The sequence below is a fragment of the Eufriesea mexicana genome, unplaced genomic scaffold, assembly GCF_001483705.2.
Source record: "Eufriesea mexicana isolate 0111107269 unplaced genomic scaffold, ASM148370v2 scaffold1289, whole genome shotgun sequence".
Lineage (NCBI taxonomy): Eukaryota > Metazoa > Arthropoda > Insecta > Hymenoptera > Apidae > Eufriesea > Eufriesea mexicana.
The window spans coordinates 341,898-362,920 of NW_016909413.1; the positions used below are offsets into that span (position 1 = coordinate 341,898).

At 35.4% G+C, this 21,023-nt stretch overlaps 1 protein-coding gene across 1 annotated transcript in view; it reads left to right on the forward strand.

The window, feature by feature from the left end:
* LOC108547813 (semaphorin-1A) overlaps positions 1-21,023 on the forward strand; it is a 172,408-nt gene that overhangs the window by 132,612 nt on the left and 18,773 nt on the right. Inside the window, exons 5-8 of the mRNA XM_017900485.1 lie at positions 10,313-10,661; positions 14,593-14,675; positions 14,757-14,855; positions 17,448-17,732. Of these exons, the coding sequence (XP_017755974.1) occupies positions 10,313-10,661; positions 14,593-14,675; positions 14,757-14,855; positions 17,448-17,732 (816 nt within the window). The remainder of the gene's footprint in view (positions 1-10,312; positions 10,662-14,592; positions 14,676-14,756; positions 14,856-17,447; positions 17,733-21,023) is intronic.

Here is a 21,023-nt window from a genome sequence, read left to right on the forward strand (position 1 = left end):
ATTATGTATACAGTTTTGAGAGGGGGGGATAAGAAACGTTATGACTGTTTAACGCTCTGAAGTTGTACGCAAGTAATGATTTAGGTTAGAATTTGTTTAGTCGAATTGAGGTTATGTGTGATCGGAAAATGACTCATTCTCGATATTAAGTATCCTGGAGTTATATGGGGACATTGATTTATACTAAACCTTATGTTTTTTCCGATAAACAAATTTGAATTCAGATTTATGTATAATGTTACAGAAAGAATTCTATAGTTAATTTAATTTTTCAACGAAATAGGTTATTTTCCAGTCGGCAATGAAATTTCGCAAGTTTCGTTATATTTATGCATCATGAATACTTAAAGAGAGTTTAAGAGATTTTAATATCGAGTAGCGTCATTTTTATTTTCGACAAATGGAAGTTATTATTTCTTGCATGATTCTGGATTGCAAAGAAAATTTATGTCGTGGTTTGGTTGAAATATACATAAAAAATTGAAGAATTTTAATTTTACGTTAATTTATATTTTATAACACAAACATGGAGGAAGATTTTGTTATTATTATTTTATTATTAGTATTATTACTGTTATTATTAACATTGTCTTTACGTATTATGTATTTTAAGTTTCGTTGGATGTCCGATTAATTTTGAAGCACACCAAAAATAGCTAGAATTTATCTTGGTTATAATTGTCATTATTGAGCTCCCTTTGTAGCTTTACTGTCTGTATCTCCAGGAAATGAATTAGAAGCAACCCTTTTTCACCACCTTGTCGTGTGAACGAAACATTTGGTTAGCAGATGCTGATATTTTTGGCTTCGTAGTTCATTAAACTGGTCCCTGATTGTTTCACTAAACGCTCCTGCTTTTCACGTTACTTTAACATACCGGCATTTACTTTTAATCATAATCCACGTCTATAACAGAATTCTATTTGCCAATATACATTATCACGAGGAACTTTTTGAACGAGTTTGTTGGAAACAAATGAGTATGCTGAACGAGTTTCTCTAAAACCTGTACTCTGTTTATCGAAGAAACGAAATTCAATTTTAAAATAACTTAACGTGCTCTTACATAAATTCGAAGCAATTTAAAAGCAACCATAAAATATATTTCCATACTTCTAAAATTCTATGAATATTCCTAAATCGGCAATATATCTAACGAAACTTTTCCATTCTTAAATATTTCAAATCCTTCCACAGTTTTTGTTAATTCTCGAATTTTTATTCTGTAATTTTAAAGGAGCTGGAAATCAAATTGAAATCTTTTCGCAAAAACATATCCTTTAATCCTTATTAAACGTATTTATTATAAGAATGAAAATATGAACGCAGCTCACTGGAGGCAATTTTATTAAACATAAATATTTGTTATAAAGATATAACAGAAAATGTTGCATCATTTCATGTTCTCCATGAACCATCGATTTATAGAAGGGAAAACTCAATAGTGTATGGATTCGTTACTAACTCAAAGTGTCGCCATCTATACAGTCTCTATTAACCCTTTGCACTCGAGCGGTAATTCTCGTTGTCACTCACCGTTTGTTTCAATCCCTGGAAGCCTGGGTAACGAGTATGAGGCATTACTAGATTAGAAATAACTCCACGTGAAATATTAAAATGAAATACACATGATTTTCTCTTTCTATTTCAGCATAAATGGTATCACCGAGATAAGAAAAATATAAGAAAAGCTGCGAATTGTTATATCTTTATAACGAGGAAATTTTCCATTACATAGAGGTAATAATTTGAACAATCGATTGCATTTCCTACCATGTTAAACGTGGAATTGGTACTGTTGATTTTAATCATCTTACCATTATTCGATACCTTTCCTAACCTTTTAAACTCGAAGACTTTCTCGTTGTAAACAGCAATTCGAAGCTTTTCTTAGATTTTCATAAGCTCGCCGGTACTCTTTATGCCAAGATAAAAAAAGAAAATCGTGCATTTGTGTGACAAATGAACGAATAGAATTATTTTATTTCAATATTTCGCGCGAAGTTTTTAATATAATTATCATCATTCATTATTTGAGTTACAGCATTGAAACAAACGGTGACCAAGAGTCACTTCTCGAGTAGCAAAGGGTTAAACCAACAGGAAAAGACAACTTCACGCTTCTATTCCTTTACCAAGTGTCGAAAGACCATTCGTAATTCTGAAACTCTAAACCACATTCCCAAATAAATTTCGAACCAACTGAGAAGCATCCACAAGCGTTTCCACTAAGCCTACACTTAATCTTCCACGCAATCCTCTAAAAACTACTCGCATTCGCCAACTAAACGTGCAAACTCCGTTTATAACTCCATAGTTCGAAAATCCCCTGCATAATTCAGCTCACGCGAAATAATGAATTAATTAAAATTCAGCGATCCGTGTGCCGGTAATTGAATAAAAATAGAAGCGCTAGATTACCATCGCTTGCTAATCTGGTCGCTCTAGGGGAAAAAATGGCGGAGCGAGGAAGGGAAGAAAAAAGAACAATTAGTCGAACCCTTTAAAGGGGCTCGACCTAGTAACATTGACGCAGGCCTCAACTTCGTCTGTCTATTCAGCTCGAGTGTTTTCGTGATCAAGGATCCGCAGCTTTATTAAAGCAAGCAGTGTATTTACTGGAAACTGCTCTCGTAAGCGCGATGGTACTTTGAAAGCGGAGGTGCTTCCCGCTTTGACGAGAAGCGAACAACAATTTGCACTCGCGAAGTTGCCGCGTTTCCGGCCCGTTGATCATCTTTTCAGCCTCCGCCTTTCCCGAATTTCTAATTACATGATTCCGCTTAACGTGCGCGACGCGCGCGCCGCCCTCTTTTAACGCGGTAAAGCGCGTTTCACATTTCGCGCTTTCCCGCCAAATTCACTTTCGAATTCACCAGCGCCGCGGGGAAACCCCGCGGAGGTTCTTCGTTGTTACGATTTCTCTCGTGCAACGCGAGACTCGCGGGATTATCGCGTTTTCCAACCGGATCTTGTTTGCCTGATACATCCCTGCCAGGTTATGCAAATGGGAATGATAATTAACGCGAAGTGAAAATTTAAAGTTCGATAATTCGCGAGGAAAGTTCGCAGTTATTTTCTATCGATTGTTTACGAAGTTTCGAAACGGGTTTTGGGAAACGAGAAATTTGTGGTGGATAAATTTGAGTTATACAACGGTGAGGGGGGGGGGGGGGGATAATTAGATATTTATCGATATAATTAATATCGATATAATAACAGTTGTATTGATTAATAATAGACATTCTATGGGTTATTTAATAATTGTTTCGATATTTATGACATGTTCGTTTTCCATGTTATTAGCGTACTTAACGAAGGCTTGGTTGATAACAGGATTGTATTTGATCGATTAGTTGACTTTCTGTTTTAATTAATTTACATATAAATTAATAAGTTCCCGCTCTCGTCGATTGAATAAATATCGTTAAATGATAGGATCCCGTAGAATTCCAAGATTCTCAGGATTTATGAGGTAATAATTCGTTGAAAGTTACATAGAGCGGAGGACAACAAAGTTTCGATACTTGAAAGTTCTGTGGATCTTGCGAAAGGAAACATGCGAAAGTTAACATTTGTAATAAGGAAAGGAAAACAGATACCGCGCATTTTTTTTTTTTTTTGGGGAGGGGAAATTCCTTATTAGTTTGTCGAAGTCATTACGAGTTTCCATCGAGCGATTTCTTAAGCTGATAAAAACTAGGACAGTGCCCCTCAGCGGTAACTTTCTGCTGAAATTAGCTTAGTTCCCGGGGAAGTTTACTGCGAGTAATAAACTCGTAAATCCCGTGTAGCAAAAATTGAGAAATTTGTAAACATGGTGGCCAACGAGTGATAACTGTTGTACAAGAATGGAGGCCAGCAGCGGAACAGGGAACTAAATTTGAACTTCGACGGACTAAACTCGATTTCCCGCGAAACGTGAATAGATCTTCGTTGAAAGTCGTATTAAAATTCACGCGACGTTACTGCCGATCTTTTCAAAACTTTCCTGGCCGAAAGTTCCCGACTCGTTCCATCTTTTCTACGTATTTATAAATTTATTTTAAATATAATTTAAATGCAAGAGAAATTTTCATAAGATATTCAAATTTCCAAAATCATGCACGACAACGAAATTAGATAATTTGTTTCATAAGAATTATTTTCCCATGGATACTTCTCAAATATAAACGATTTTTTCTTTATAAATATTTACAATTTTTTAATTCTCAAGTGGCTCTAGGTACGATGCTGATTAATTAATTTATATTCATTTGGAGAATATCTTTCTATTAATGGCGTCCAAATCCAGCGATCGACCTGCCATCTGTCGCCAATTAATGTTCCCCCTATTTAAAATTTCTTTCATATTTTCTCGACAAAATTTAGATATGAACTTAGCTTTATCATCTTACAAAGCTAGCGTAAAGGTTGCTTTATATTCAATATCTCTTACGAACGTGTTACGAATTTCCGGCATGTTCACAAGATGGCGCCGAGACGCTTTGTAACCGGAGATGACGACGTGAATATTAAATGAACTATTTAAGCGTGAAAACACTGCGTTTCAACAATTACAACGTACTCCATCAATCCTTAGCTGTTACAAAATGAATCTTCTATCTTCGTTCACTAACATAAGGAATATTCGAAAAGCAATAACAAGCGATATTCCTAATTAAAATTATTTATGGCAGATCCAAATAATCAATGCATCATTTAGCAAAACTTTCTTTCAAAAGACACGGTGACCATTGTACACTAAAAATACTGATTATTATTTATTATTTATTATTTTAAGATATTATTTATAAATAATGTTATAAAATATTATTTTTCAAACAATGTGAAATGGCATAAGAAATAAAAAATCCAGATGCACAATTAGATATTTAAAAAAATATTTAAAAAATCTAGGGATGGAGAAAAGACGAGAAAGAGAATGGTACCAGGAATAAAGCAAAAGTATCTTGCCGATTTATCACGCGATGTCTACTTAGTTAGCCGCGTTATTCTTCAACTTCAACTTTAGGCTGATTTATCGTCCTGTAACGGGCAAGTCTTCGATTCGAGCGTGTAATGAAACACGAGCAATCGCGTTATCTTCGCTGGGACCGCGACTCAATCTTCTCTCTCGCGTCGATTTACAATCGCTTTAATGATAACAAAAAAGTTCGTCATTTCTGAGAGCTGCCATCTTCCGCCGCTGTAACCGGCGTACCACGACCCTCCATTTTATTCAATGTTTTATCGAACACGAATTACCCTTTCTTCGTGCTAATGCCCCCCCGAAGAATGGCCGCGTTAATGGTTTTTAGTCCCGCTCGTGCGGAATTAACGAGGAGGTGACAGAAAACTTTCGCCACGTTTTCTTTCATCGTCTTCCATTCACTCTGTGCTCGCTTGGATTACGCTTCTTTAACGTTATTGTTCCCGGTGAATTTTTAATATTAATGGCCATCAACGGGCCACTGGATGTACGGCCGATTCCGCGCCGCCATGATTTAAAAGCCGTCGTCGGGACACAGCTCGCGTCACACGAACTATGCATTAAGGCCGAATTTGAATTTAAGATCATCTCCTGGCCTCTTTGTGAAACCGATCCTTATTTTTCTCTATGCACGCGGCGGGCCCCCAGGGTGTCTCGTTAGAGGTCCTCCTTAATGTCATACTCGACCCCGTGTTTTGCAACCATTGCTCGCTTCGGCTCCGCGTCGTCCTTTTCGTTCATCCTTTGTTCCTGTCGTTTTCCTTTTCCTTTTCCCCGTTTACCTCCACTTCTGAAAGCCTCGATTAAAGCACAAGCCGCTGATACCACGCGATTTTTACACGCGCACCATGAAATTGGAGATTAACGCGTCGTGGGGATGGGATCGACTGTTTGGGCTCGTTCAGTATGAAAATTGGATTATAGAAATGAATTAGTAATGGAATTCTGTTTTTATATGTGGTATTGAAATTGAAAGACAAAGACGAAAATTAATTATAAATTAGTCGTGATGAAACTTTTATAGTTGTAGAATAACCAGGAATTTTCGACGCGTATTTTCCTTTAAAGGGTGAAAATCAACCCTGAAGTAATAAGATGATAGTTAATGAAATTATTGCAAAGGAATTTTGCATTTTTAGTGACGAATTTAACTGTCAGACGGATTTATAAAGAATCCATTTGTTTAAATAATAAATTAAATAATCGACCACTTTAGTTAATTTCTTTGGTAATTTCTTTCATCATGCTCTTCTCTTCTGTTTGAAAGAATGTTACTGACGTATCTCAATTATTTTCTACAAGAATTATTTCCAGACAAGAAAATAGCGAATATAAAACACGTATAAATAGAAATAAACTTCATCTTAAATTTTCTATTTTGAATAAAAAGTAAATTTGAAGAAATGGGGATTTCTGAAGTGGTATTTTCAAATCCTCTAATCACTATTATCTCGGGATATTTTTATTCTTATTTAATTGGTAATTTATATACAAATTTTTATTTCAAATTTGCGTATAAAATTGTTGAATAAAATAATCGTTAAGAAATTACGTTTATAAAATGTAAAACGTATACTATAGAAATCCGGTTAAAATGTAAAGATATAAAATTTTGTTATCGGCGGAAACGTTAGGATTAACGATAAAAAAAAATAAAGCACTTGAAACGGAAGGAATAAAAACAACAAAAATGCACGTACAATGGACGTATTCAAATAACACGAAGATAAAACAAAAAAAAAAAAAAAAATTGAGAGCAGGAAAAAAACACGCTTTAAGTGCTGAAAAATTCTTATCGTTACATTTTCCAATACTCGACAAACATTTTAAACGGTGCATAAAATATAACTTCCGCAAAAATTTCGTGTTTGAAAGTAAAGCATTTCCTTGTTCCATAATGTTTTATACGAGAACCTACAATGCCGACGAAAAGTTTGAAAGTGCTGTGGATTTTCAAAACTAATTTTACATTTTTTTGTATTAATATATATATATATATAACCAATTAATATATGAAAAGTGAGGTAGTATAAAATAATATGGAATAACTTCATAAATAAAATTATTTTATAATTTTTTCGAAACAAATATATTTTTAACTTTTCCCTAATAGTATGCATTTTTCTTTTTCTTTTTCGAATAAATTTTTGCTCGTGATTGAATTTTAGTGTAAAAATTTCGAAATTTAATAATTAAAAATAAAAATAATTCGAAAATTATCGAAATTATGGTACGAATGTTCCATCAACGATAAAACTGAAGATTCTGAAAAATTTAGGTCTACTTCTCTTCGCAAATTTATTACTTCAATATCTAGCAAACTCAGGTGGGACTTTCTCATGACTTGGATTTACATTAGACTTGCCGATGACTCCATATTGTTTACCAATGGACAGCATCGGACTTACCACGCCATATTGATTACCGAAGACCGACGCTAGAGTTACAACGACGCCATGTTTACCCATATCGTTACATAAACTAATTATATTTTAATAAAACCAGCCACGGTATTTATAAAATTAACAATCTCTCTGATATCACAGTCACTATGTAACATAAAGCACGTGGTAAAATACTCGAAGAATTTTATTTTTTAATAAACGTCGTTCTAAAATAACCGACAATTACATAACCTCCAAAATAACCTACCTACAAATAGACTTGCAGCCATTTTGCAGTTAATCTTTTTGCTTTCCTAATACCAAAATCCACCATGAGTAGAAAAATTCAGAAGCAACTAATTGCTTTAGACTTCTATCAGGAAACCAAGAATAATAGTCAATAAAATATTACAAGAAATTATAAACGACGTGTCAGTGGTTGCAGTGTTGAACACGGTATAAAACACTCTCAGCTTTCCCTAAAAATTTCACGCCAATTCGCTGCTGTTTCCCAAGATGCTCGATCAGCAAGAACTATAGTAAATATAAATGACTAATTTTCAGGGGGCAATAGGTCCTGCTGGTCACTGATGTGGAACCATACGTATAACACGTTAACCAACGACATATTAGCGAGTCGTTTTCCATTAAATACGATACCTGAAAATGTTATTAACACTTTACGCGGTGCATGGAGTAGCCTCGAAAAGGACATGTTTTCCTGCATATACACACGCTAGCATAATTGATATTACGGCATGGCGTAACGTCATTCGCCCCATTATGCCAGAGGTCGCCGTTCAGATTAATATTAACACCTTATTACCGGCCACGAAATTACAATTTCTCACACGTACAACCAACCTGAACTGTTATTTTTATAAGGATACTAATTTTATAATGCGCGTTACTGAGGACCGAGGCGAAATTGTTATTATCACTTAACGACGGTATCACATTAACGGAGTACAATACTGTGCCTCTGCCGTCGACTAGTAATCATTGATTAATAATTCCTACCTTCCCAACAGTTACTCGAAAATTGAATTTCCAGGGAAAATCTTATACGGAATTTAATCCCTATGCAGAGCTTTGTACACTATGTTGATTTCATCGGTAGCTGGGAAGTACAGCTATTGATAATTAAATTGTGATACTCAAAGTCCTTTGAATGTAAAGAGACCTTTTGCAAGGAATAATGTAATAACAGCTCTCGTTGTAATATGAATCCTTTGAATCGGAGCAAGTGATTTCAAGGAAATTTTAATTTTAATATGTACTTTTAAATAATCATCATTTCTTTCAATATCGTTTTTCCAACATTTGTTGACGATAATCCTTTGGAACCTGAAAAATTTAAAAAATTGGCAATTGTATAGATCTCGCTGAAGCTGAAGGTAATATGAAATTCTCGAAGTGAAAGCAATAACCAGATGGAAATTTGATAATGAAATATAGTTTTCAAACAACTTTTTAAGCAAATGTAATTTTCTTTGTATCATTCTTAATACTCGTAGATACTAATTTCGGGTAATTTTAAAAACTTCAAAGTGTTGATTTGAAAAATTTGCAAGGACCCTCATTTCATCGAGATTATGTGTAATAATAAATTCACAAAATGAGAGAAAATTTGATATTAAAATATCGTTTGTATTATTTTAATACTCCTAGATAATAGTTTTCCAAAACTTAACGAATTAAAGCATTGACAATTGTGGTAATTGTTGACAGATTTTAATATATATTGATATAATAGTGAGTGATGTTTGTAAAAAAGGATGCATGGGATATGTCAATATCAGCGAATTAGGTTATTATGAAAAATGAATATGCATATAATGAATGAAGTATAGTATGGACTGTGTATATTCATGTCATGTATGAAAGAAGACAAAACAAATGAGAGAGTAGTGGAATAAGTCAGTTGCAATTCAGATTTCATTAAGAGTAATAAACGTGTGAACGAGTAACGTATGAAAGAGTGATCATAATTATACATATTTCATCCCCAATTTTTCTCTGTCCAATAAGATTGTTAAATAAACATTTAATATATTCATATAAGTATACTATCCACTACTAACAACAATTACATCTATCTCGTCAAGTTTAATTAAATGCACAAAATAGATTGCATATTAAAATCACAAATACCATCGTTCCCTTAACCCTTTCACTGCCACGCCAAAATCACATGTTTCGCTCAGGGCGCCGAGTACTTTTATTACTCGAAATATAATGGAAAAATAATAATAAATTGGTGATGTAAGGCAACATTCTTACCCAATGGAGCGTTTATCTTATTGGCTGTCACGGGTGACCACCGGTGGCGCCTTGGTAACGGTTGACAATCGACTGACTGTTAATTTTCGTTCAATTTTTACAACTGTAAGTAGTTCAAGCATTTCGATCACCAATGACCACCATAGCGTCACAGAAGATACCGTGGCCGGTCATATACGATCAACATGACAGTCAAAGTGTTAAGCTTAAACCCTAAAAAAGGTATGTCTCACACGATAACACCCCTGTACTAAACAACGCGATTCCCCAACGATTCCTAGCTTTCCAATTTACGCAAAGTATTCCAGCTAAATCTGATCTCGTTCGGCGCAAAAAATCACAGGGAGGAAAACAAATATGCAAATGTCTCCGTGTACCGTCTGCATCTTCGCTAATCCTCTTACGATGAATACGCTAGTCGCGCAATCTCGTTGCTAACAGAGAAAGCGCCTGGAACTGCTCCGTTGCAGGAAATCCAGCGAGAACTCTTCGCAAACGACATAGCATCTATTTTCCGAGAAGTTCGGTGGTGAAAGAAATTCGTAGATGAGAAAATCGTCTCGAGAAGCCACGAAGGGTTCGCGATGGCGGCGGAACGGGGTACCCTCGAAGCGATTAAAAAGAGCGTGTCGAGGGAACGAGCTGTTTATCGTGGGATTTATAATTATTCCAGAGTCAACAAGCGATATCACGGAAGGTGTTTACGCCGGCGATCGTGCCCGGTTGGTTTATGGGGTGTTTACCACCCCCGTGAACTCGATCGGCGGCTCGGCCGTCTGCGCGTTCTCCATGAAGAACGTCCTCGAAGTCTTCCAGGGTGCGTTCAAGGAGCAGGAGACCATAAACAGCAACTGGCTGCGAGTACTCCCGGAGAAAGTGCCCGAGCCTAGACCCGGGTCGTGCGTCAACGACTCCAGGACGCTTCCAGACGTGACCGTGAATTTCGTGAAAGCGCACCCCCTCATGGACGACGCAGTCCAGTCCTTCTTCTCATTACCTGTGATAACCAAAGTCAGCTTCAAGTAAGTATCCTGTGCTTATTGAAATTCAGTTATCCGTCTTTGTCATCTGTCACTTTGCTTCCGAATTTTCATCGAATTTTTCCAATCTTTGTATTTACCGTGAAGCATTAGAGGTTAAACCGTTCGCTATTTAATAATGTAGGGTACTATTTTCGAGAAAGAAATCGCGAGTGGATCAATGGCGATTCGGGATCTTACTTTAGAAAAAGCACATTATAAACCGGTCAGTGACCTATGTGTGACATTTTTCTAGAAACAAGTCGAACAACAACCGATACTGTTATGAAAGGTTATTTTTGGTAGCAAAGCTAAGTTGCACGATCTTTATGGCGGGAAGGGAGGTGGAGGGGGTGAAACGCAGGTCAGTGAAATCGTAATCAATTTTTATGGGGCAAATCGCTAATGGGCTGAATCATATCAACCAATTAGCGATTGGAAAGGGCACGCCATCGAATTTTGCAAAGGAAAACTTGCAATAAAAACAGGACCCTCGAAGAAGTGTTAACACGTTAAACGCTACGCTGATTCTACGCTGCCATTGCGTTCACGCTAGAGTTAGCCGTTATGCGGGCCCTTCTGGCCCGCGCGGGCCGGCAAGGCCTCAACGGAAAGTCTAGCGCCAGTTTCTAGGGTCCCTAGGGCGTAGCGTTTAACGAGTTAAAGGATCCTCGTGAAAATAGATTGTCATCGATTTGTAAGTCGTTCGGTGTTGGGGAGAGACGAATTAGAGCGTGTTTTCCGAGTGTTACAGTTGCGTTATTTTCTTGCGTTAAATTAGTTTCCGAGTTTGGTGTTCGTTTTATTCCGTTTCATATTGCTCTGTCCGTTTTTGGTGTCTTAAACCATTCGCGTATTCCTTCGTTTTTCCTTCCTTATATTCCTTCGATAAAGGATGGAACATATTTATATTTTATTCCTGTACAGTGAGGACAATAAAACCTATTTTCGACATTCTGCAATACTAAACCTAATCGTAGCCTATTTGAGTTTTTAAACATTTCGTTTCGTTTAAAATTCTGCGTTCGAAATTATCGTCCTCGCCACTCGTTTTCGCGATTTTTCTTATAATGCACGTATAATCGATCTTTTAATGTCGATAGTTACTTCATTTTTTTCTTTTTTTTTTTTTTTTTAAGATTCTATTGCTTTTAAGTTCACCGGTTATTTAATCGCGGTAGGTTTAATGTTAACTTACCTTCAGACACCTGTCCATCATTTTGAGCTCGTAGGAATCTGGTTAGAGTGTTCAATGTTTTCTAACAAAACAGAGTATAATTGAAGGGTTCAACTGGTTCCTGTGAAACAATAAACGAGCTTCCGATTTTAAGGATTTTGTACTATAAAGTCATTTTATTTTTTGAGGAATAAAACTTGTGACAATGGAATAGTGGTTAATAGGAGATTTCTAATTTAAAATTCAGTATCACAGAATCCATGATATATTATTATATATATTATATAAATATTAAATAATTTATGTGACATTTCTTCGTTGCTTAGTTATTACAATACACATTTAAGGTTATACGAGTGATTTTAGAAATATCCGTTTTATTACTTTTCTGTGACACTGTATATTTAATTACTCGTCCAATTAAATCCAATTAGTACGATTAATGAATTGATGAATTATTCGATGAAATTTCATTGTCCATTCTTAATTTATTTTCACGTGGAGTGTTAATTATTATTGCCGTATTTCCCAGTAATCAAATTTCCCAACTCGATTAGTTTGAACGTATTTCCATGTTTTATATGCTTTATTGAAGCATTAGTTAACAGTCATAGTCAGGAATGGAGCTAAACAGCAACTAATTTGCTTCGTAATAACTTACATTAACAAGTAAGATTGCTGCATGAATTAGACAAATTGCAGACGTAACTCGTTTAGCATTAATTTCCCTTCCAGCAGCAACTACTATAATCTTGTAGTTCGTAATTCGTATATAATAATTATTAACTCTTAAACTAATTCTTCTAACTCTAAACCGAAATTTGTTTTAACTCTGAAACTTTAATTCTTAATTTCTAAATTAATTCTTCTGACTTTAAATTAAAAATTCCTTTAACTCTTAAATATCGATTCTTAATTACTGAATTAATTAAATAATTTTTAATTCGATTAAAAATTATTTCAATTCTTAAAGGACAATTCTTGATTTTTAACTAACTTCCCTAGCCCTAAATTAAAAATGGTACCTAACGAACTAAATAAAGCAATAAAGCTCTGATTATTTTAATGAAATTTAATTTTTCATCCTAATACAATATTCTATAATAATTCTCATTTTAATAAAGCAATATTATTTCTTCCCATATTTCAATTATATATTCAGTACAAACACCTTTCAAATTAATTCCTAACCTATTACATAAATTCTTACAAATTAATACTAAACGTGCCGGTATTTTACACACACCTAACCTTACCATAGGGGGTCAAATGACCCCTTGTAATATATAAGGCATGCAAAGAATTTTTCTCGGTAAAAATAAGTTAGGAGAGAAACGGAAAGCGAGAAATCAAACAATCAGATAATATGAGAATTTACAGAAAGTCTGATGAGCGAAAGAAATAACAATGAATGTACGACTTATAAAGTAAATTTTGAAAGGGATCATTTGACCCCGCTTGGTACGTTTAGTGTTAACCCTTTCGCTACTACGGGTGACTATAGTCACCGATCATGAGACGCCATCTACATAGGACAGGTGACTATAGTCACCGGCCACGAGACGCCATCTACACACGACGGATGACTATAGTCACCGATCATAAGACGCCATCTATATACGACGGATGACTATAGTCCCCGGCCATGAGACGCCATCTATATACGATGGATGACTATTGTCACCGGCCACGAGACGCCATCTACACACGACGGATGACTATAGTCACCGATCATAAGACGCCATCTATATACGACGGATGACTATAGTCACCGACCATGAGACGCCATCTATATACGATGGATGACTATTGTCACCGGCCACGAGACGCTATCTACACACGACGGATGACTATAGTCCCCGGCCATGAGACGCCATCTATATACGATGGATGACTATTGTCACCGGCCACGAGACGCCATCTAATAGAACGGGTGACTATACTTACCGGCCACGAGACGCCATCTACATAGAACGGGTGACTATAATCACCGGCCACGAGACACCACCTACATACTAGTGACTATAGACAGAGGCCACGAGACGCCATCTACACACGACAGATGACTATAGTCACCGGCCATGGGACGCCATCTACATAGAACTGGTGACTATAGTCACCGGTCACGAGACGCCACCTATACACGACAGGTGACTATAGTCAGAGGCCACGTGATGCCACCTACTTACATAGGACAGGTGACTATAATCACCGTCCACGAGGCGCCACCGACATACAACAAGTGACTATAGTCACCAGCCACGAGAGGCCACCTACATAGGACAGGTGACTATAGTCACCGGCCACAGAAATTGAGTAAAAGATTAAGACAAATGCCACCGTTCCTCTTAGCGCTCTTCGCAATGAATTGCAAGCTCTATTGCGATGGTCAGTTTTTCCTTTTCTTTTTTTCTTCGAAAGATTTGCGTGAAAAGACCAAATGCTAAGGATTGCACTATCGTAATGTTACCATCTTTGACACGTCGCTTCGTTCTACGGGAGAGGGTTAATTAATTAAAAGGTTAATCATATTTTCCAATATTATGTCTCCCAAATTCATACTCCTTTATAAATACAAAGAAATTAAGTATTCGAGGCTAACAGTCTAAAACGAAGAATTCAGCAGTAATTACTCGAACTTCCTGCTATTTCGAAAAATTGTTCACACGACAATCGCAGTTACCGCTTTAATTACTCAACAATTCCCTGAGAAAGTAGCTCTAAACGCCAACAATCAACCGGAACATCATATTCCAGTTACAGATTTACCAAAGTCGCCGTGGATCCTCAAGTGAAGGCGTTGGATGGCAAGGCCTACGACATCCTGTACGTCGGGACAGGTGAGTTGCAGCAGTTGTGCACAACGGCGAACAAAAGCACTCGCACGGATTTAATTATGATAATTTCATAATTATGCGTAGACGACGGCCGAGTTCTCAAAGCGCTCAACACTCGCGCGCCGGATTCTCTGAGCAACGTTAGCCAGGTCATCGTCAGCGACGTTCAAGTGCTGAAGTATGGTAAGCAGTCCTCGAAAATTTCCTCCGCTCTTTTTCCTTCTTTATTTTTTTATTTTTATCTCCCTTCCCACTCCCGAATAAAACGCCCTCGATGCATCCGTGCAATTCGACGTACGACCACCCGCTTCTGATAAGCATCAACCCAATTACATAATGCAAAACAGGGAATTTCGAGGGACCATCGATCGTGTATGTGAATTTTAATCCTCGGAATTCGACCGATCTAACTGCATGGGTATGAGGAATTTCTGACGAGTATGAAATGGAGATTCGTGGGATTGATTTTGGAAGAGTCTTCATTTGAGTCGTATCATGGAGAATGATACTTTTGGAGTCGTTGGATGACCTGTCAAGGTCCCATAAATATTAGATAATTTGCGTTATTTATTATACCGTATTATAGGAAACACTGTGATGAAACAGTTAATTTTGGTTACTTGGGTGTATGTAGGTTGTGTAAGGTATAACGTTTAATGGAATAACGAAGTATACGTGCTGGTCTACTGTCATAAGTAATGCAACTGGTGGGAAAGAAATGAAGTATGAAATAGGTGAAGATGTAAGACAGGGGGATAAGGATTAATTAGATAGTATTGATTAAAATACAAATTTTCTTTTAATTAATTCTGTGCGTAGAATATAATTTCGTAAAATATAATATAATATCGTTCGAGGATTATTAGTATTTGAAATTGTTTACGCAAATATGAAGAGGAAATTTTTCTTACAAGTTTAATATTTTTATAATAATAATATCGTCTTTGCAATTTTATTAGTTTTTGGTAGAATCGATGACAAATTATATTCAATTATTTTAATTTCATAAAAATTAATTATTACATAGAAATAAGAAATCAGAATAGCCTAGAATTCAAATCAATGAATTGAATATTATGAGATTTTAATTTTTGATAATATTCTGTATCGGAGTAATGAAAATTCTTATTTTAAATTACTATCATAATTACCACGGTAAAACAATGAATTAAGTATTATAGAACGTTTGTTTTTACTAGTCATTTCTTATTTTTATTATATGCTACATTAAAGTATCATTTTCTATAACTCCATGATCTTCATTTCAAATTACTGTAATAATATCAATGGTAGATTAATTAATTAAATATCTTAAGATACTTATTTCTACCAATAATTTCTCACATATATAATAACAAAAATTTTATTTCTGTTTATCATTTTTACCATTAAATAAAAGACCATTCTTATTAACTCCATCATCTTTGTTTCTAATCATTGTAATAATATCAATACTAGCTTAATTAATTAAACATCACCAATAACATCTCATCTATATATAATAATAAAAATTCCATTTCCATTCATTTTCACCTTACTTCGAATCAAGAGACCATTCTTAATAACTCCATCTTCTTTATTTCAAATCATTGTAATAATATCAATATTAGCTTAATTAATTAAACATCATCAATAATATCACACCTATATAATAATAAAAATTCCATTTCCATTCATCATTTTCACCATACTTCGAATCAAGAAACCATTCTTAATAACTCCATCTTCTTTATTTTAAATCCCTGTAATATCAATGCTAGCTTAATTAATTAAACATCACCAATAACATCTCATCTATATATAATAATAAAAATTCCATTTCCATTCATCATTTTCACCCTACTTCGAATCAAGAGACCATTCTTAATAACTCCATCTTCTTTATTTCAAATCATTGTAATAATATCAATATTAGCTTAATTAATTAAACATCATCAATAATATCACACCTATATAATAATAAAAATTCCATTTCCATTCATCATTTTCACCATACTTCGAATCAAGAAACCATTCTTAATAACTCCATCTTCTTTATTTTAAATCCCTGTAATATCACTGCTAGCTTAATTAATTAAACATCATTAATAATATCACACCTATATAATAATAAAAATTCCATTTCCATTCATCATTTTCACCCTACTTCGAATCAAGAGATCATTCTTAACACTAGAACTACCAACCCAGTCAAAATGACTGATCCCAGAATTTTCCGTTTTGCAATCACCGAACACATACAACTGCTTTAAGAATAAAATTGGTATCAACTCGTATTAAGAAAGAACTGTAATCAATATATTCACTCGTATTCCTCGTACCGCTGAAATTACTATAATCTGTGCACGTTATAGTTAGGCACCCATTAAAGATCGGTAGTTCTAGTGCTAATAACTCCATCTTCTTTATTTCATATCGCTGTAATATCGATATTAGCTTAATTAATTAAACATCATCAATAATATCTCACCTGTATAATAATAAAAATTCCATTTCCATTCATCATTTTTACCAATAAACTGTATCAAAAGATCATTCTCCCTTGAACCTACCATAACAAAATCACTATCGACGCACAAAAAGCCAGCCACCTCGTAGAAACCAATCTCACCCGCAGAATTGCGAGAAACCGCGGAAATTACCAATTTAATTCGACGCTTAGAAAATGTGGAAAAACCTCTGGGGCCATTTCTAGTGGCTTGAATCGCGGCAAACACATTCCCGGACGACCCTACTGCAATCCCGTCGCATTTAACCCCTTCACGAGAATTAAAGTGGAGGCTTCAAAGGATCTGTTGGTGGTCCACCTGGCCGGCGAGGCGAGCAAGTTGGTCGTGTTTGCTGACTCCGAAATTCGCGCTGTTCCACTGCATCATTGCGACGCGCCAGGGGCGGCCAGCTGCGCGTCTTGCGTGGCCCTTCAGGACCCGCACTGTGCATGGGACGCCACGAAGAATCTGTGTGTGGCCGTGTCGACCAAGCTGCACGATAGCGACGCGGACAAAACCCTGTTCCAGGACATTATGAACGGGAAACACAAGGGCTGCGGCTTCGAGCAAGGTAATTGCCGTTAACGTGAACTCCCGGTAATAGAGTTGAAACGTTTAAGGGTCGATTTCTGGCGAGATTACGAGACGTTATCGCCGCGTATGCGACGTACACTTGTCGTCCTCGCTTGGATTTCTATTCTTTCCGCTCTTCAAATGGATTCGCGCTGATTCGTTTCTTTCTTCTTTCCTGTTTCATTTTTTTTTTTTTATTATTATTATTTTCTCCTTTTTTATGATTTTCTCTCGAAGGACTGTCGAATGAAGTATACGTTGACTCTTGTGAGAGGCACGATGTTGAGGAATGCTGTTGAGACCGGGTTTTTAACACTAGAACTACTCGTTAATGCATGTGGTATATGTATGTGCCGTTTGATAAATTGGTTAATTCTACTTACAAAGGAGAGAGAAGTTTTAATCTGGCAGTCTTAAGAAGAAATATGAAATTAAACGATTTTATAATATTATAAAATATTGTAGTATCCTAACGTTAGAAAATTTCGTGCACACCAGTGATTTTGAAGGAAAAACGTGCAAAAGGTGGTGCGGACTCGTGGAACTTCTCTTCTTGAGGCCTCACAGGATGTTTGAGAGGTTAGGAGTTTTAGAGTTAAGCATCAAACGAGTACCTCTAAGGCACTGAAATTTTTTAAAATTCATAAAGTGGAGTTCGTCACTTTGATCTGCGGATGGCACATATGGAGATAGTAATAATTAAAATGGTACGATGAAGATAGATATAATATGTTCTTAACACTATAATATAATATATAATGTATTATAATGAATGATAATATTTTGATTATGTCTATAGTATTAAATAGATATATATAATAAGTTATTGAGCAAAGAGCAACACAAATAACTGCATGTTTCCAGTACCTGTGAAAATGAAAAGGCTGAAACCATTTTGTCCATTTTGGTAGTTCTAGTGTTAAAATTCTGGTGATTGTATAGATTGAGATAGGATTTGATGGGGTGCAGGTGCACTGTACGTGTTGGGATAAATTTCATTAAACTATCTGTTAAACTGGAATTAACTCAGAAGTTAATCCAAATACACAAAACTATCCAAAATTACATTTTCGGAAATGAAGGAAATTGCAAAACTGGAAATATCAATGCCGTATCAACGAATATAATAACCCCACATAAACAAAGAGCTGGTCAGATGAAACTCCAAATTCTAGAAAATTAATTTCCAAACAATATTTGCATCTAAAAGAACAGATATCGTCGGTTTGAAAGAAAATAACGATTTTCTTTTAATCAGAAAATAACAATTCAATGCTTTTTTACTCTCTGAATCTATCTACAATAACAAGGAAACTATACGGTGTTCGATTAAAAAAGGTAAATAAAAATTGAAAAAAGGAGAGAGAACTCCAATCACTTTTTGATAGAAAGTGAGAAAATTCTACAGCACAGTGCATAACCATATTGCAGAAATTGCAGAATTAAAGTTATTCGAATTACATTGGCAAACGTTACCACGTTCACCATATTCACCAGATATTGCGCAATCGGATTATCATCTGCGTCCCTCGGGAGTTCTGTCTACTAAAAAATTGACCCACACAAGTAAAGAGAGATATACAATATAGATATGCAATAACCCATCGATTCCAAACGTGTGGATTTCTTCGCGTGGAAAGGAAAGTCTAAAATCTGTCATGAGAGAAAGTTGCTATTGGGAATGTTTCACTCCGACCGTCGTAGAAAGGAAATATATAATTAAAAACTTGAGACTTAATTTACAACCTGAAACTCTCGGAAGCATTTAAACAAACACAGGCCACCTGGAACAAAGCATCGAGCAGAATTTAATTGACGAAGGATTAAAACTTCATTTCATAGACGCCGTCGCAACTTCGACGTTCCTCCTTTCGCGAAACAGTTCTCCCAATGATTATCCCGACCTTGTTAACATGTTCACAGTTCATCGAATCTTCATTATCCATAGTTCACCCTGATGAGTAATTTTTCTGCATAATCCCTTCCTTTCTAACACTGGATCTATCATAGCCTGTGTAATTTTAATATTTGATTATTTAATATAATTTATTTGGATATATTTAATATTTGATTATTTGATATAATTTATTTGGATATATTTAATATTTCATTATTTGATATAATTTATTTGGATATATTTAATATTTGATTAAAAATTGCACATTCAACGTTACCTCTTTGGTCACTCGATTTCTCGATTTTTCTTTTAATAGGAGCATTATCAATTTTCCAATATCTTGATTTATTTTTTCTTTCTTTGAAATTTTCCATCTTACATTTCTCTATATGACCCATTGGTCGTTTAGCCGATCCGTGGTAGATCTAGTTTCAAAACTTAATAAAATTCGGTTCAAAATTTTGTCATTTTTAATTAGCATGCTTCGCTTATGTTAATTCGTCTTTCGTGTATCTCTACGTGGACAGAAGTGTTTTCTTCTTAACCCTTTCGTGGCCAATCTTCCGCTTCTCGATATTAAACCGGATAATTTATTTATTAATATCGATGTATAATTAGTTCGAGGGGCGATTTCAAATTTGGCGCGTCAAATTTTCCTGTACCGATGCTGAGTTATAGACTTTGGATAGTATTTCGACATCGGTGTTAAATTAAATGAAACTAAGATAAAAAATGAAAATAAAAAGTAAGCCAAATATTAAGAAAAATTAAAATAAAAAGTAAAGTAAACGAGGTCGATTAAATTATACATAGAAACGGGGGCTTTAAACCTTATACTATAATAACGGCTCTAACTCGTGAGTTTTTCGTGCTAAATCCCATAAAAATTAATTGCACTCGCAACAGATGAATAATAATTACAGGTAAATAATAATAATAATTAATAATAATAATAATAATAAAGATTTAATAATTTAATAATTTAACTTCAAAATTTGAAGATATTTAAAAAATTTTCACAGACAATTTCTCGTAATTAAATTCTAGTCCAGGGGATTAACCTTTTAATCATTTACCTTGGAATCTTCCTGGCTAGTCGTTTTTAGATGGTGAGGTACGTGGAAGTGACTGCCATAAGAAGGGTCGCAGGGAATCTAGGGAGACCAAGTGCCTACGTGGCAAACGGGCCCGTTAATTAGCATGCACGACCTCAGGTTTACGATACGTCGGTACCTAAGAAAGCTAGGGTTGCATATGCTTGCAAGATGTGCAACGATCTGCTTCATCCAAGACCCTAGTTATAATGATCCCTCGTCGATATCTTCCAAAGACAATACCCAAACTTTCCGATATCCTCGCGATACTGCTTTTCCAAGTCTAAATATTTTATTT